Raw genomic sequence first — 18438 nt, 5'->3', positions numbered from 1 at the left:
CATTCACAAACAATTTATCCCTGGGCTAAGGCCAAGCATGGAAAGTTTCAGACTCAAAGGAGAATATTTCAGAAAGATATGCAGGCAAATGAATAATAGGGACATCTGACCACAATTTTACTTTAAACCCCTGATCCTTCAGAAGAAAGTCTGACCTAACCATTACTTGAACAGTGTCTTGAGGATTAAACAGTTAAGTGCTTTCTCATACCCCTCATACTGTGCAGAATGTGGCATATAAAGCTGAACAGAATAGAATAGAAGTGAATTCAAGAATCAAGGGTCCTCACTTGAGAACACTCTGACAAGGTGTCCCAGATATTTAAGGGACTGTTAGCTTAACTGTACCAATGGCGCATGGAGAAAGAGGCCAGTTTCTCAGGAAGCTAGGCTCCAAATCATTAGAGCTCAATGCCATAACCTTGAATTGCATCTGGAACCAAATAGGAAGCCAATATAGAATATGGAATACTGTTGTAATGTGCTTCTGACTGCCAACTCCACTACAGTAGTCGGACTACTGCAGTTTGCACTAGTTGGAGTCTCTAGGTGATCTCCAAACACATCTGTCTGTACAGTGCATTACAGAATTCCATGTGGCAGTGATAAAGCAAGGATAACTGCAGGAAGGCAAGCATCCCAATTGGCTACTGTCATTGCACCAAACTCAGATGGAAGAAAGGCACTTGGTCATTGGAGCCACCTGGGACTGTAGGAGAAACTGATCATCCAACAACAGCCCTAAACTGCATAACTTCTTGGCAAAAGAGGGCAAACCCTTTCAGAGCAGCCTTTGCTATCCACAAGTCTCTCCAGTTATAGGGGTAGATTAAAAGCAAAGTAGAATAGGCCAGCACCTAAGCCCCCTATTCTGAACGCAGTTCAATCATGTTTGATTTTGCGGGGAGGGATTGGTAAGGAATATCCTCGTATTTTCTGGTCTTAGGGCCACAAATTACCTTAACTCACCATATCTTGATCCCTCAACCAGCCATCATTTCCTCCATTTTATCAAGAGTGAATGTTGGGTTTTGCACCATTTCCCCCCCAATCATTTACACTTTTTAATATTGTGTAAAGCACTTGACATCTTACCAATATGGGTTACTGTCACACTCCTGCAGTATTTTCTGCATGACTCAAGGACCACACAAACGTCCTTAGGCGAGAGGATTTCGTAGAAATATAAAAAATATGTGCTTTCCTGTTTCTCCATAGTCGAACATATCCGTTCTTCAGTGGTGGTGCTGTTGATCCAACATGACAGAGTTAGTTTCTTCTCAATCATAATGAAAAAATTCTTAAATATTTTCCCAATGATATTTGAGGAGAGATTTTCAGGTTCTAAGCACATCTAGTTCTATAGAGCGGAACACAAGCTCAATCCTGCAGGCACCTACTAAGCCCTTAGTGAAGTGGTTGCAGTCAAGCATCATTTCTTTGAAATCAAAGGGATAATACACAATAGTAAGAAATTTAGTAATATAGGTTTGAACAATCAGGCCCTACAATGGGGCTTTTAAAATTAATTCTTTATAGTTTATTTTAACACAGGTAATAAAGATAACAAAGAAAAGAAAGGTCTCTAACCTCAAGTAGAAAACTATTATCAGATTATACAAAAAGGTAGGTAAGAATCAAACTTCTTCATTATTAATGGCAAAGAATAGTATAACAAAGACAATTGTTAACTGGTTAAGGAGATTTGCCTGAGGAGTTATGTAACAATAATGCTATTTTTGTTATTCACCCCAGTGTGGGGTTCATTATCAAGTAAAATCGTAAACTAATCTCCAGAATTATTCCCTTTTGGGGTGAGGAAAGGGAGAAGCAGGAAAGAAAGAGGAGTGTTGAAAGAGGACCAAATTAAAACCTGAAAGATAAGTAAAAGAGGAGAGGAGAGGAATGATAGGTCAGAGATGGGGAGAGAGGGAAAAGAAAACAGAGGGAGAGGATGGGTTGAGGAGAACGGGAGGGGCTTAGGGCCTCAAGGGGACTGCAAAAAAAAAAAGTGTTCCACTGTCACCAAGCTGAACAAGTGAGAGTTCCATTCTTTGATAGTTGGCACATTTGGGATTTACTTCTGTCACTGTAGAATTAGACATTAGGCTATGATCAGAGTTCTACCCAACCAAAGTTTGTCAAAGGATTTCAGTTTCCAAGATAGATTGGCTCGCCTTAAGATGGCATGGCCAGCTTGAAGTGCCATGTTGTTGGACAGAAAGAAATTGGCCTAAATATTTATCTCTGTCCAAAAGAGACAGATGACAGGGCAATCTAATATGTGGTACAAATTACAGCCTGCTGCACTGAAGCACCAGCATTTGTCAGATTTTGCTGCTCTGGACCTGAAACATCTACATAGAGTCTAGTTCATCCTCCAAAGGATTTTCTGATGGATCAATCTTAATCCCAAATCCAGTGAGCAATGCTTTATGTTGGAACTGATTCCACTGGATGTTGGTAAGGGAAATTGGTAGCTCATGTTCCCATTGCTTTCTGATATTGCCACTGCTGATTGCCAGTTTGCTTCATAGGTAGAAATACAGACTGGCCAATGACCAGTAGGTAGGTAGGTAGGTAGTTTTACTTTTTCAGAAAGCTGTATGGGTCGGGGATCTGGTGCTGCAAAGGCAGGTAGGCCAAATTGGTAGTGTAGAGCATGTTTAAGTTGAAGGTGTTGCCATTCCTTCTTTGGGTCCAGTTGGGCGAGGAAAGGGCATGAAGGAATCATTTTCAGTTATGTGGTTTATGTTCAAAATCCCTTTGGTAATCCAATCAGGCAATAGAATGCATCTACAGGCAATTAAAATTTTGGCATTACCCCAAATTGAAGACTCGGAATGTCAGAAGGAATGACATTTAAACTTAGAAGCAACCAGACACCACACTTTCTTAGAGGCCAACATTGTGACATTGTGAGATTTCTCCCTAAGGTCTTCCTCTAAATACACCCATTGGTAGAATTTGGATAACTGTACATTAATATTTTTTTGATTGGTGATTATCCAGCCTGACTTGAGCGAACTGAGGGGATTTTAGCTTTTAGTGAGTTCACTCCAAGTCTATGCACTAATAATTTCCCAGCTTTATTGCCTGATTTCCAGTATGTCTGTTTTAATCTAAACAAAGCAAATTCAGCCTGAGCTGCAGTTATTTTATTGGTGTCATACCTGAGGTTAGTCCTCTCTTGGAGTTTACCCAAAGAGGATGAAATTAGCATAGCTGATGGTCTGCCTCCTTGAGATTTCCTCTGAAATTCAGCAGTGTGGTATGTCTAGTTCTTTTTTTGTGGGAGGAGTAGGATATTATTCTGCTTCTTAAGTATGCCTTGAAACTATCCCACAATATCACTTAGGAGACCAAGGTGTTCTCATTGATTTCAAAGAAAAAATGTATTTTTTCCTTCACAAAGTTTTTAAATTGTGTGTCTAATAGTAAAGAGGAGTTTAACCACCATCTTCTGGCAGCCTGCAGCTTTTCAGGAGATGAGAGCTGCAATGGCAAAGGTGCATGATCAGAGATCATAATCACTTTTATTTTATTGTTAATAACAGAGCTCACCAAGCCACTTGTTTCCAAAAAATAATCAATCTGTGAGTATGTGGAATGCAGAGGTGAGAAAAAGGTGTAGTCTCTATTTGTAGAGTGCGGCAATCTCCATATATTCTGTACATCCAGTTCTTCTATCTGGGCCTTAATAGTCTGCCTAGCAGAGAATTGGGATGGTTGGGGTCTGCTCAATCTGTCCAAAAGTGAGTTTTATGCTTTATTGAAGTCCCCTTCTATAATCAAATTTTTTAGGGAGGAGTCAATTAATCTTGAAAATAATTGATTGAGAAAGGAGGGATCATCTTTGTTGGGGGCATATAGGATTGTATGTAACATCAGAAATACAAACTTCAACAAGTAAGGGTCTTCCCTCAGTTTCTTTATCAGTTGGTAGGGTTTGTGTGTTCACTTTTTTATTGAACAAGATTGATACCCTCAAGATCTGATTGAGTAATTTCAAAAAACGCCTTCACCAGTCCACACTTTCTAAAATCTTTTCAGCCTCAAACTCAGTGAGGTGGGTTTCCTGGAGGTTATATCAGCTTTCAACTTTCTTAAGCAAAACAATTATTTTTCTTTTTATAGGATTACCAAATCCTTTTATGTTTCAAGAAACACTTTTAACTAAGTTAGCCATAGGTACTCACAAAGGTAAGTATCCCAACAAACATCTTACGCCATACTCACTGAGACCGAAGGGTACAGGTACAGTGAGGAGTCCAGTATGAAGGGTATTTGGGGAGTTCATAAGGAGATTAGAGGAAAAAGAGAAGCTAGAGTGGCAAGAGGTTAAGTGGATAAGAAAGAGTTGAGAGGAGGTAGGACAAGGGGGTAGGAGGGTGTAAGAAAAGGCAAAAGTATGAGAAAGCAGTGCTCTTTAGTCAGTGTGGGACAAAAGATCAGGAAGTTAGAGAAGGGGAAGCCCAAACAACCACATCCCCTTTGCCCCAAGTTGAATGCAAAATAGATCAATATTCCCAACTACCCTCCCCTGCAAAAGGCTGGGATGGGGGAGAAGTGATGCACATCCCAGAGTACATTTAAATAGGGTTTCTGGGCTAAAATACACATATAACTATGCATCAGATGTTAGAGGCTAACAAGACAGATATCTGCTTGGGGATCCACTGAAAAAATATGAGAGGTGGGAAACAAGAAGAAACTAATCCATCTTTTCTAGACAAATGGGTCCAAAATCTCAGTGTATGACCTTTCAATGGCTGGCTCTTAAAAGAGCCATAAGAATTGAAATATTTCCCTCATCCTTGGGTATGTCACCAAATAGCAACACCCACAATTTAAACTGAATACATTACTGGTATGCTGTTCTTAAAAACACTATGAGTAAGAAAAAGAGACAGCAAACCCCTTCCCCCTCCAAAAAAAACCCTATGAAAAACCAAACCAAACCAATATTCGAAATGGAAACCGGAGATTTGGATTGATAAATGACCAATCTCAATTTGAACAGTTTGTTAGGCAAATCAATTACCTCCAGTGTCTCAGTGAGAGGATATGATACAGTGACTGTCTCCACTGGGTTCTTGCTCAGAGGAATGTGGTGTGTTGATTTGAGTCTGTGAATGTCCAATGGTTCTGTCTGGCTTTACATATGGGAAAGATGGAGGATATCGGGGGTGCAAAGCTGTGGGCCCTTTTCCCAATCCTTTTGCCTCTGGTGACAACAACCCAGCAACACAAGGGTTGAAAAGCAAAGGAAAATATCATGGCCACATAAATTTGTCTGTTTAATTATATGGAGGCAATATAGTTTTCTGCTTCTGCCAGTTTGGAGTAGCCAAGGAGTTGGCCAGCCTGCTTGATTTTAAAAATAGCTGGGAAGGCTATAAAATAGGTCAGTCCTTTCTCCTTGACCATCTTCCTTGACATATTGAACAGGGCTCTTTGTTTAACTACATCTCAGATGTAGTTGGGAAATATTATTTTATGCCCATTCCAACTCAGGTTTCCTTTTTCTCTGGCTTTTTAAAGGATGGATTATTGCACATTGTATATTAGGAATTTGAATATAAATCCCATGCGTTTGGCATTAGCTGAAGGTTTGAGGGCTAGGGAGTGGAGAGGTCTTTCTATGTTCAGCTCTGTATCAAAGTATAAGGAAAGAATCTGAAGTAGGGTCTTAGACAATAATTCTATTGGCCTGCACTTTTCCCTTTCAGAGGGAGCCTGACCACCCTCAACTTATTTTTTCTGGACTAGCCCTCCAGATCACTGATTCTATGTTGTAGCTTTTTGATCAGATATTGTTGCTCTAGTGATCCTAACAGAGTCCATATTGTCTTCTAAGATACATATTCTAGTTCTGCCTCCTTGTTTCTGGAGGTTAGTCTCTGCAAACTGACTTAGTGTGCTGCAGTCGTGGCTTTAATTTCAGGATTAATTTAATGCTCTGGTATTTTCCTAAGCAGGTTCTGTTCTTTAGGTGTCTCCATTATCCTTTTATAGACTTGATATAGGCCTATTGGGGACCCTCTTCCTGGGCCATGCTGCTCTGCACAGGACGGTCAAGAGAACCTCTGTTTCTTTGCTATTTGTGGGGAGTTTGGGGAGGGGGGTCAAAATTGGATCAATTTGCTGCTATGATGTTAAACAACAAGATTAACCATCCAGAGACAAAAAAAAAACAGTGGCCTTAGTATTGTGGATATTGATGGATTTTACTATGGCTGAGTAGGAGCTCTAGACATAGGCAGCTATTTTCCCGTGCTGGCTCCCAGAATCTCGCACTGACATCCCTTATTAAGGAGCAGATTCTGTTACATAAGAACATAAGAGCGACCACACTGAGTCAGACCAAAGGTCCATCAAGCCCAGTATCCTGTCTTCTGACAGTGGCCAATGCCAGGTGCCCCAGAGGGAATGAACAGAACAGGTAATCATCAAATGATCCATCCCCATTCCCAGCTTCTTGCAAAAAGAGGCTAAGGACACCATCCCTGCCCATCCTGGCTAATAGCCATTGATGGACCTATCCTCCATGAATTTATCTAGTTTTTTTTTTAATCCTGTTATAGTCTTGGCCTTCACAACATCCTCTGGCAAGGAGTTCCACAGGTTCACTGTGTGTTATGTGAAAAAATCCTTCCTTTTGTTTGTTTTAAACCTGCTGCTTACCTTTATTTATATGAACTTCAGTGAACTCCTTGTGGAATTAGGTACTATGTCATGTAAATAATGGGATCACAATTGCTTTTTAATTCTGGTTCCATGGGCATACTGATCAAATGGTACATCTGTGAAATCACATTAGGAGTTAATGGGCTGTGTAAGGAAAACCGAGGGGAGATTTTATCATTTAATTTGAGATGTGAGTGTTAAAATAACTTTGTTTTTTAAAAATAAATTTTGTCACAATTTAAAAATACAGTTCAAATGAGCCTTGTGGGGGCTGATCCCATTTAAGTCAATGGCAAAAATTCCCATTGATGGCAGCAGAAGTAGAATCACTACGTTAATTAAATGATAATAAATGATAATAAGAGGGGAAAAGTTACATGGCACATGCTCCTCTATCCATGACAACCACAGCTGACATGACCAGAATTTAAAACCAACAATTTAAGACCAACAAATTATAACAACAGGGGAGAAAAAAGTAAACAGAGAATCACTGATTTCTGTCAGAAGCTGTCTGTGATCACACTTTTTAGAACCACATCTGATTATCTGTGCAGTTCACAGCTCAACAAAATCATAGAATGTAGGGATGTATTACAAGTGGTAAATGAGCACAGACTGAAGATTTTAAAGAATGGACATAGATGAAAGAATTTGTGGAAGACAGAAGAACAGTGGCGGAAGGGAGGGTGCAACGAAAATGCACGGCATAAAATAGGAAGTTTAGTCCAGGATATTGGAACTTGGAAAAAATGACGGTTCACAAGGTGGCTGGCCCCTTTAAGAGGGAGTGGAGTCCCGTGCACCAGTGACTAGTCAGTTGCCTCCAAGGGCAATTGGGTCCTTGGGGGAGGAGATTGGCAGGTGAGTGCTGCCTGAGACCAGAAACAGAGCATGAGAGGAGTCAGAGACAGGAGGCAGTAAGAAAGAGCTACAGGAGATCTGGTAGAGAGAGCTGATCTCTGAGTGAGAGTGAGGGATGAGAACTGAGCTGAGAACCAAAGCTGGAGACACCTGACAAGGAGAAGGCCTGGACAGTGGCCCTAGTCAAAAGGGGAAGATCCCGGTTGGTCAGTGGAAGCAAGAAGGTGGACCCTGGAGGGATGTGCCCTGAGCAAGGCTTGGACTCAGGCGGGGAGGTCTGGGAGGGAGCACTCTGGGGAGCATGCAGGGTAAAAGCCTGAGTAGAGGGGTGTGGGAGGTGGCCCAGAACAAGGGGTCGGTTCTGGAAAGTGGTTCCCTGAATAGGATTGGACTCACAAGCAGGAAGGCCTCAGGAAAGGAACAAGAGTTGCCATTTTTGAGGTACAAAAACTTGAGACATCCAAGATGATCCTGAGCCCATAGAACTGGACTGCTGGCGGTGTGTACTGAGCACCCTGACAGATTGCCTGGGACAGCTACCGCAAAAAAGAGACTATGCTGGGGAAAACCTGAGTTGGTGGCAACCCTAAGTAGAACTCTGGGGAGATCTCTTCTAGGGGGCTGTGGTAACAGTCAGGAGACTGGTCACGCTTTGGCAGTAAGGCCTGGTCAGAAAGGCCCTGGCTCAGGGCAAAAGAAACAGGGAACACAGTACTGCCATTGAGTCTTGGGTGAGGGACCTGGAGGTGCTGTCCCTGAAGAGGAGACTGGAAAAACTGTTGTGCGTTCATATGTTTACTGTGGGTTTACTGAGAATGGTTTTACTACAAGGGTTTTGAGGGGAATTACAGCACTGGTGTCTGTGAATATGTTATGCCCAGAGGTGAGCTTTCTATTGGACACTGAGGGACTCTGTTCCTTTCATGGGCAGAAGAAAGGTGAAACTGAGTCAGGGTATATGTCTGTCATACAAGTGACGATAAAGATGGTTATGAGAAAAAGCTTCCCTAATTTAACAAATTACATCCTGACAATGAGCAATTAGTGTGAATACCCTTGATCCATGGACAAAAATGCTATTTTTCAAAAAGTGAGGCCAGGAGTGTGATGTTGCACTCCATATGCTTTATGAAAATATGCTTGGAAAGTGAATATAATGTAACTGGAATATGCTTTATGCAAAAGGTCTCTTGTAAAGTATCATTACAAAGCTTATAATCTACTGAGTGTGTTCATCCTATTTGTATGAATGTATCATTCTTCTATCTGAAGCTAGAAATATGAAGTATTATTCTGAAGTCCTATTGTAATTATGCAAAGTGTGGGCCATTAATGGTGGTTTAGAATCTTGATGGTTCCCATTGACCAGGATAATTGGTTGTAAATGGCTCTGTTTACTTGTAAGCCTTCCTGTGTTCATCTGAGTCAAGCCGGAAATAATGGAGGCTTATAGTCTCACAGGACATGTGACCATGTCACCTGGTACTGGAATCCATCTTAAACGTTTAGAATCCATCTTTCCATTTAGAAGGAAGGGTGGGAATCCAAAATGAGACAAAGGATTCCCGCCTTGTGTCAAATATAAAAAAGGGGGGGGACAGAATAAAGGGGTTGCCAGTCATGAGAAATCCCCTAATTACCACCTGAGCTAGAACTAACAAGAACTTTACCAGGGGAAAGGACTGGGCCCAGACTAAGAAGGAGTCTAGTCTGTGAAAGAAATTTATTGGAACATCTCTGAGGGTGAGATTTACCTGTATTCAGTTTCTTAATGTATTAGGCTTAGACTTGCATGTTTTGTTTTATTTTGCTTGGTAACTTACTTTGGTCTGTCTGTTATTACTTGAAACCACTTAAATTCTACTTTTATACTTAATGAAATCACTTTTGTTTATTAATTAACCCAGAGTAAATGATTAATACCTGGGGAGCAAACAGCTATGCATCTCTCTCTATCAGTGTTATAGAGGGTGGACAATTTATGAGTTTACCCTGTATAAGCTTTATGCAGAGTAAAAAGGATTTATTTGGGATTTGGAGTCCATTGGGAACTGGGTGTCTGGGTGCTGGAAATAGGTGACTTGCTGAGCAGTTTTAGGTTAAAGTCTGCAGCTTTGGGGGCGTGGACCAGGCCTGGGTCTGTGTTGCAGCAGGCTAGCGTGTCTGGCTCAACAAGGCAGGGTTCTGGAATCCCAAGCTGGCAGGGGAAACGGGCTCAGAGGTAATTCCAGCATGTCAGGTGACAGCCTCAAGGGAGTCTCTGTGACTGAACCCATCAGAAGGAGAAAGAACTTGATCAAGCTACAGTATGAGATACAGTTCTGAAGCTACAAAATAATTTGGTAAACCAACAGTCCAATAGGTGCTGAAGGTCATGTCAGACGTCATTGTAAAATTATTTCCAGAAGATTCTTGAAGTCATGCAGCATTAGTGATCATTATGTATGTAGGAAACAAGAAAATATAATGTACATTACTAGACTTTTCTTATTAATCAAATAAGTTAATGAACCTCCATTTTCTAAAATGATACTTTTTATCTGATTATTTCCACGGATAGGAAGCACCATGTCTCAATTTTTATTTCATTTGTCAGGAAAATAGAAAAATTCTAACAAATAAGAGAAAACAAGTAAGGCAACTATTAGAAGAATTGGATGCTGAAAAATCCCCTCCTTTTGCTGATTGTTACCATACTTTCAGTTTCGGGAAAAACAAGCCAAAGGATAAAGCAAAAGTAAACCACAGAACCAAAAGTCTGACAAAGTCTGCCTCAGTGACAAAACCAGGGTTGAAAATATTGCTATGGCCCCATCTCAAAGCAAAGTTTTCTGATTTCATTGATAACTCTGCACATCTTTGTACAGAATATTTATTATAGTGCATGTTTTCTGTGCATGGAGATGATTGGTTAATTTCTATCTTGATTTAAATAATGGACACTTCCTCTTCACCCTCTTCAGTCTGTATAGCTGAATTTTACTAAGATACTTACAGTGACTCCCAATGAAGTCAGTGGCAATACTCCCATTCTGCATAATGACCAGGTAGACTCTGGCCTAGTGAGAGCAGGATCAGACCCATCATGTACATTACAAAGTTATTGGCATGTTTTGTACAAATTCCTTTCAGCTGATTAATTTTCCTATTTGGAGTTTGGATTCTGGCTCACCAAACTCTTGATTTTTCCAGAATATTGTATTCAAAACTGGTACAAAAATCAGAAGCAGAACTTTCCCCCATTCTTAGATCCATGCTTTCCAACCTATGGCATATTGATTATTAGTATTCAGGAATTATAGTACCATGATAGCTGACATAGAATGTAGGTTCTTACCATATTGTAAGGTTAATGTTAGTATTGTTAAGGTCCAACTCTGTAAAGTTGCATGTTAGGGAGTGACAGCATTCCTTAATTTCCAGCTGGCTGAAACACTCAATATCAACGTTCTCTAATTCATCATCTAAGGAGAAATATACAGAATGTTAATGAAGCAAATGACAGGGTTTGTTTGAAATAAAATTTAACAGTCTCATTATGAAACAGGCTCTTTTCTTGTAAGTTGCTATAAAGGAGAAGCATCCAGTAGTTTAAGCCCAACATTTCAGTTTTATAAAATCATAGAAAGGGGTTTTTGTTTTCTTTTTTCTGGGCTTATTATATGTCATCTCTCTGCCAAAGGGTGAATTCCATCCATTGTGACACTCACGCTCAAGGACACACAGGCTAGCTAGTGTATCAGTTATAAAATGACATCATTCAGGAGCTAACTTATTGGTTTAGACATGCCAGTCTTGGCTTTTACCATTAATTATAGTATAAAAGAGTGAGTATTGATTTGATCTTGGAAGCCCTCTGTACATAGAACTCCCTTTGATGCATGCAATACACATACAGTGTGAAGTTATAATATATAGTGTTAATTTGCATGAATTTGAGATGGCCATATTAGTCACAGGTAGCCATATATTAATTGTAAGAACCATGTACAAATGTCATACCAAGAGAAAAATGGGAACTAATCCATTTTCAAAAACTGTCAGCATTTTCTAGAAATCATGATATTGTGATTTTGAAGGTGTGATATCTCATGATATGCTAGGCATAGTAAGAAATGTGTATGGAGCACCAGTAACAAACCAGGATTCCCAGAATATAGCATCAATCTCTAAACATAAACCATATATGGAAAATTATCTTGGCACATCCTAGACTCCATTTTTCACACAACAGCACCATCACTCAGTTTGGCAAAAATAAAAGTTATTGTTTGAGAAGAAGGGGAGTTTCTGGCCAAGACTTAAAGGTTGTCTGTACTGGGGCTATTTGTACTGATGTTTCAAACTAAGCTAAGCACCTTATTACTCTGGTGCAGCACATCTACACTGGAGGATACACCAGCTAATTACATTATTGTAGCTAAACAGGTACAAATAGCAGTTGTCTAGACAGACCCCAAATTGTCTGAGAATATTCATAGACTACAAGGGACCACTAGTCTGACCTCCTGTATAGCCCAGGCCACAGGACTTCCTCAAAATAATGCCTACATCAAATCTTTTAGAAAAAACATCCAATTTTGATTTTAAAATGGCCAGTGATAGAGAATACACAATAACCCTTGGTAAATTGTTCCAATGGTTAATTACCCCCACACCTTATTTCCAGTCTGAATTTGTTTAGCTTCAATTTGTCCAGCTACTGGATCGTGTTATACCTTTCTCTGATAGATTGAAGAGCTCATTATTAAATATTTGTTCTCCATGTCAGTACTTATAGACTGTGATTAAGTGACCTTCTAACTTGTTCTCTGTCAAGCTAAACAGATTGAGCTCCTTGAAGCTATCACTGTTAGGCAAAGTTTTCTATTTCTGTAATTCTTTCTAATACTTCAATCATTCCTGTGGCTCTTCATTGAACCCTCTATAATTTATCAACAGCCTATCTCTGCACAATAGCTCAGGCCCTCCAAACTTATGTTAAATGGAACTGATACTTTTGCTTTGCTGCCAGATTATTGACAAGAGTTAGAAAATTAAGGCAGAATTTTTAGAGGTCTCATTTCATATCCCCTTATGCTGGCACAGGCGGTTGAGCACTGCGGCACATTTTGACTGTGCCATCCATTTCTGTCAAATGTCATACCATCAGGCTTGCAGGGAAATCTCAGACTTTCTGTCACATAACACTGATTCTTCAAAGTTTGCCTTGATGAGTCATAAACCAATTGCTATTTGACTGGATGATGCGTGTTTCAGATCCAAAGCTCTTGCATGTCAGACCAGGGAGAGCAAAATAAACAAAGTTCTGAGAGAAATATTTCCACCCCAAGTTCAGCAGAACTGATAATGAAGGGTTAGATTATGAAAGGCACCAGGGCAGGTCCACCAGGGAAGAATGGAAGGAGCTTCCTCCCCTCAGAACGTCTGCACGGAAGCTAGCTGAAAAGTGAGTAAGAAGCAGTGGTACTGTTCTCTGTAACGGTCCCTGTGAGCATTAGCTGTCTGAAAGCCAGCCTATATTAACTTCTGTTCCCTACTGCTTTCTGGGAATGAGAATGATGATATATGAAGCGTCATCCTCCAAGTCCCACCCATCTTCTTTTAATATTTAAGGGAATTGAATCTGGAGAAAGATGTAGGATTGATACCCGTGGAGAAGGAAGTTCTCTTTTTATCCACAGAACAGGTACAGCCTGGGCAGCATCTGTGCAAGCATCACTCCATTGCCCTGCCAATGTGCCTCAACTCTGAACTGAAGGGAGATGAGGTATTATTCACGGTTATTTATATTACACTAGTGACCTAGAGGCCTCAATTTAAAGCCAGGGCCCCATTATGCTAGACATGGTACACACATATCGTAAAAGACAGCTCTTTCTCCAAAGAGCTTACAGACTAAATGCCAAGAGCTCACAGGTGGATGAAAGAAACAAGCAGACAGGGAGGAGATGAGACAGGACAAGGTAACTATACTAATAGGATGTTTTCTCATAGTCTAGCACTGCACCCAATTTGTAGGTGCAATTGGCAATCAGTAGCAGTAATCACAATAATCATTCTCTATGTCCATTCCATTTTTGGTTCCTTTGCAGATAGAAGCTCCAAGGTTGCCATTTAGTGGCAATTGTAGAGGAAATATTTTTTGTTACATGGACACCTGGATCAAGACCATGACATTTATTTCACTTATACTATTAAAGAGAAACAACTTCTAATCAGTACTAGTCTAGAACTGGCTTTGAACTGGTTTAATAGAGGTGAAAGTCTATGACAAGTCCTCTGAGCCATATAGTGACATATAGACACTCATATCCTATATGATCAGAGATGCTAACTTTTAGATGTAATCCCATTAGTTCCCATCTGCAGTGAATTATATATTTATTATACCAGAACATGGCAGTTTTACTGGTTAGAAGAATATAAAAAAGGGGGAGGGATAGTTCAATGATTTGAGCATTGGGCTGTTAAACCCAGGGTTGTAAGTTCAATCCTCAAGGGGGCCATTTAGGGATCTGGGCAAAAATTGGGGATTAGCCCTGCTTTGAGCAGGAGGTTGGACTAGATGATCTCCTGAGGTCCCTTCCAACCCTGATATTCTATGATTATGCAACACTCTTAAGACTTCTGATACAATTACTTGACTTGAGTTATCCATAATACTGGCTACATATGGGTAACATTAAAATTGTTTTGAGCATAAGCTTTCGTGAGCGACAGCTCACTTCATTGGATGCATCCGATGAAGTGAGCTGTTGCTCACAAAAGCTTATGCTCAAATAAATTTGTTAGTCTCTAAGGTGCCACAAGTCCTCCTCTTCTTTTTGCGGATACAGATTAACACAGCTGCTACTCTGAAACCTGTCACTAAAATTGTTTTGAATTATTATTACTGTTCATTATTTATAATGACATTGTTTTGCATGTTGTTTATATATGTAAATAAAGGCCATGTCATAATACATATAAATCCACGGATTGTATCACATCAACAAGTAAAAAGAAAAGGAGTACTTGTGGCACCTTAGAGACTAACAAATAAGACTCTCAAATAAGAATCCTCTTGTCGGCTGCTACAGTTATCTGAAAAGTTGTATTTATTCAGTACCCATAAGAATGGGACTTAAGTGGCAGAAGCTGTAAATCAGAATCCATCCTGTTGTCCTAAAGACTGAAAAATCTAAGGAAGATGAGCTTCTTTGTCTAGCATTTGAACTGTTGAATGTTTAAATAGTAAAGGGGTTCTTCAGATGTTAGACTAGCATTAAAGGAGGAGGGCAGCTGACTTGCAATGTCTGGCACTGAACTCCTGCACTGTGAATGCAAATTTTTTGAACCATGAAAAGTATTTGTAACAGTAAAAAATGATCAGTTAAAATATTAGATTAGCAATTAGCATGATATGTGCAATTTAAAAAGAATTTTCATGTACCGTATTCTATGGCTTGAAATTAAATTTTGCTATCTGACAATCAACAATATACTTCTTTCCATGTTGGTTCCTGAACTTGCAAATCCTAACTCACACAAATAGCTGTTAATCATGGAAGTGGTTCCAGTGACCTCTACATGACTAATGATGTGAGTAAGGTCTGTTTACATCAGTAAAATTTGCAGGATCATGATCCTTTCCCCCAGATTTTAGGTAATTCAAACTGAACACCTAATCCTGATTTCATTTAAATCAGTGGGGAACTTTGACACTAATTTCAATAGGAGAAGAACTGGGCTCATAATCACTTACACTATAAAGTGTTTAAGGCAGTCTCTTTTCTGTGTTTGTACACCACTCAACACAATGTGGTCCCAATCCTGATAAGGGACTTTGGCACCACCACAATATCAATATTTTCAGAGACTTATTTACATTCTTAACTTTTTGTACTGAAGTCCATAGGACTACTCACAGTATGTACCCTTGATAAATTGTATAGTCAATTGCTTGACTACACTTTGGTCCATTAAGAAATATATTCAAGAGGCCAAATGACGAATATCAGTCAGGTTTATTGCTAAAAGCTAATATTAGAATGTACAGGAAGAAAGTCTCAGTAAGATACCAGTTTCTGGGAAGCTGTCTTGTGCAGCATTGTTAAATTCACCTTACACAGAAAGTGTGTTTCAGCTAGGAGTGTTTTTAGGATGATTTTACAAGTTATAAACTTTTACACGTCACTAAAATCCAACCCACCAGTTTGTCCCAGCCCCTTAACTTGTTTCGCTGTGCCTTGCCTTGTCTTTTTTTGGGATACTAGCATTCCAGGTACTGGTCCATGAAGGTACCTCCCCAGCTTATACCGTAGTAGAACATTAATATATTTTGCCTTTCCTTATTTTCGCATGCCAAAGCTGCCTTCAGCTTTGCAAAGTGTTATGGGATGCTTAGCATAAGTGAACAGAATTATAAAAAGATATAGGACAATTCAGGCCATGTAACTGCTAGAAATATAGATACAATATAATGCCATATTGATATTGTGGGCTTAATGCATATTAATATGTGTGACATCAATAATATATATTGATTAACAATAAAGTTAAGCACAGGTGTAAATGGCTGCAGGATCAGGACCTTAAATTGCCATGGAGCCAAAATGATCATTATTCTGGACAATGAGAGCTGTTTTGAGTAGTCTTTCTGGTGTTGCTGGCATCTGATTGAATATCTGCTATATTTAGAAGTTATCTGGGGAAAAAAACCCTTAAATTAAAATAGTTCTGATCTGAGCTGACCCCATCCTACAAACACTTACCCTGTGAGCAGGGCCATTGAAGTCAATGGGACTATTTACATGAGTAAGAGTTTTCAGGATCTGTTTTTGTTTCTATCCAGGGCCCGATCCTGTTCCCTTTGAAGTTGATGGCAAAGGGAGCGGGTTAATAATATATGTCAGAGATAAGTGGTCCCAGTGATTTCAGAGACATTGATTTCAATATATTTTTATTAATGTTGATGTCAATGGGATTCTGTAAATACAAGAAAATAGGGGAAAAACACATCATAAGCAGGTTTAATTTCTGTAAACCAATTTGTTTTTTATATTCTTCTAACCAGTAAAACTGCCATGTTCTGGTATAATAAATATATAATTCACTGCAGATGGGAACTAATGGCATTACATCTAAAAGTTAGCATAGGTACACAAGTAATTACTTCACCATTAAAAACAGAACCCATACTGCTACTCATCTAATAACAAAATGTTAGGAACCTAAATGACTGGTAATTGAGAGAGACTAGTCTTATGTCTGTAGTCCTTATCTGCATCGTCCCATTGACTTTAATAGGACTACTCATGTGAGTCAGGATTATTCACGTGAGTAAAGGTTTTCAGAATCGGATCCTAGGCAATTTAAAGGATCTGAGTCTCAAGTTGTATGTCAGACAATATTCTCATTAATGGCAATGGGAAATTTTCCTGAATGTAGTGCAGAGCTAGGTATAGAATGTCTAAATTGAGTAGAGTATTTACAAATTTGATGATTTCTGCTGAAAAATACTTTTAACTGTCTAAGCAAAATAATTCAGTTTGTTGAAGTAAGGTCATTTTACCGTAATGCCCCAGATGTAATTCTAGTGCCTTTATGATAAACATACGTCAGTGATGTGCTGCAGGTAGCTCCTAGAAGCTCCTAGTTTAAATGCTGCCCCCACCTCGCTGAAGGAGGGTGGGGAGGGGGCTAGAGAGCATCCCTTGCATCATAGAGCCATTCCCTGCTTGAGATAACTTATCTCTGGGGCTCAAAAATAATCTTCTGAATAGGAAATGTATTGCCTCTGGGGTGGAGGAGATTGAACTATTTCTGGCACTTTAAAACATTTTTCTCTACGAGGATTGTGAGAGCAGAATCAGTGCCTTATGCTTTTCATATGGCACTTTCATGTATTTGCAAAACATAATGGAATTAACTAATTCTTTACTTACCAGCCTTAAACAACTGTAATTCTTATACACAAGCTAACCATAGGTTTCAGAGTAGCAGCCGTGTTAGTCTGTATTTGCAAAAAGAAAAGGAGTACTTGTGGCACCTTAGAGACTAACAAATTTATTAGAGCATAAGCTTTCGTGAGCATCCGATGAAGTGAGCTATAGCTCACGAAAGCTTATGCTCTAATAAATTTGTTAGTCTCTAAGGTGCCACAAGCTAACCATAATGAGAGAGGCTAAATAGGCCCTATCCTACATTCCTTGTGCATCCCACTCTTTCTCTGGTTTTAATAGGAGTTTGGGGTGCACAAGGATGCAAGACTGGGCATAAGTATAGATAGATATCTGTGTAAATAATCCACCAGAATCACATAAATCCCATGCATAAAGAATATGAGAGAGGCAAACCTAACAGCTAAAATGTTAACCCATTGTGTTTAACGGCTGCAGTTGCATGTTGTAGAAATTTGAGGATCTCATTCAAATCATATTTTCAAATTATTCATGATCCTGAAAGCAAATGTGAAATGACTCACCGGAATCTTCTCCTGAGGTAGAACCACTTTCTCCAGAAGTGGTGTGAAGAAGAAAAAAGAGTAAAATGGCAAACGCTGTGCTGGTCTGTGTCATTCTGAGCATATTTGGTATGTGCGTGCCTGTGTGTGAGAGAGAAGCTCACTCGGTTGCTTTATACCCAAGGTGAAGTATGAACCCCCTGCTCTGATAAACCAACCGCAGGCAGGGGGAAGTGTAAACACACTGAAAAGGATGACAAGCCGTGGAGAGTGAGCCAGGAAGCCAGAGTGAAAATACTTGTGGAACTTTTATTTTGAAAATGCCTCCCACTTCCAAACTAAGGGCTTAATCCAAAACTCAGTGAAGTGAGTAAACAGACTCCCACTGACTTCAATGTGGTTTGGATCAGGTCCTAAAGGCCCAATTCTGTTCCTAC

The 18438-nt window shown here is 39.6% G+C and overlaps 1 protein-coding gene across 3 annotated transcripts in view; it reads right to left on the bottom strand.

Moving 5' to 3' along the window:
* IL7R (interleukin 7 receptor) overlaps positions 1-18227 on the bottom strand; it is a 34345-nt gene extending 16118 nt beyond the window's left edge. Inside the window, exons 1-3 of one of the 3 annotated variants that reach the window (XM_043515060.1) lie at positions 18023-18227; positions 10892-11018; positions 1096-1250 (exon numbers count right to left, since the gene is read on the bottom strand). In XM_043515060.1, the coding sequence (XP_043370995.1) occupies positions 1096-1250; positions 10892-11018; positions 18023-18125 (385 nt within the window). In that variant the 5' untranslated portion in view covers positions 18126-18227. The remainder of the gene's footprint in view (positions 1-1095; positions 1251-10891; positions 11019-18022) is intronic. The other 2 variants (XM_038403809.2, XM_043515059.1) reach the window with 2 other exon arrangements.
* Positions 18228-18438: the final 211 nt, after the last annotated feature.

This window comes from Dermochelys coriacea, chromosome 5 (assembly GCF_009764565.3).
Source record: "Dermochelys coriacea isolate rDerCor1 chromosome 5, rDerCor1.pri.v4, whole genome shotgun sequence".
Lineage (NCBI taxonomy): Eukaryota > Metazoa > Chordata > Testudines > Dermochelyidae > Dermochelys > Dermochelys coriacea.
This window is presented reverse-complemented; position numbering and strand designations above follow the sequence as displayed.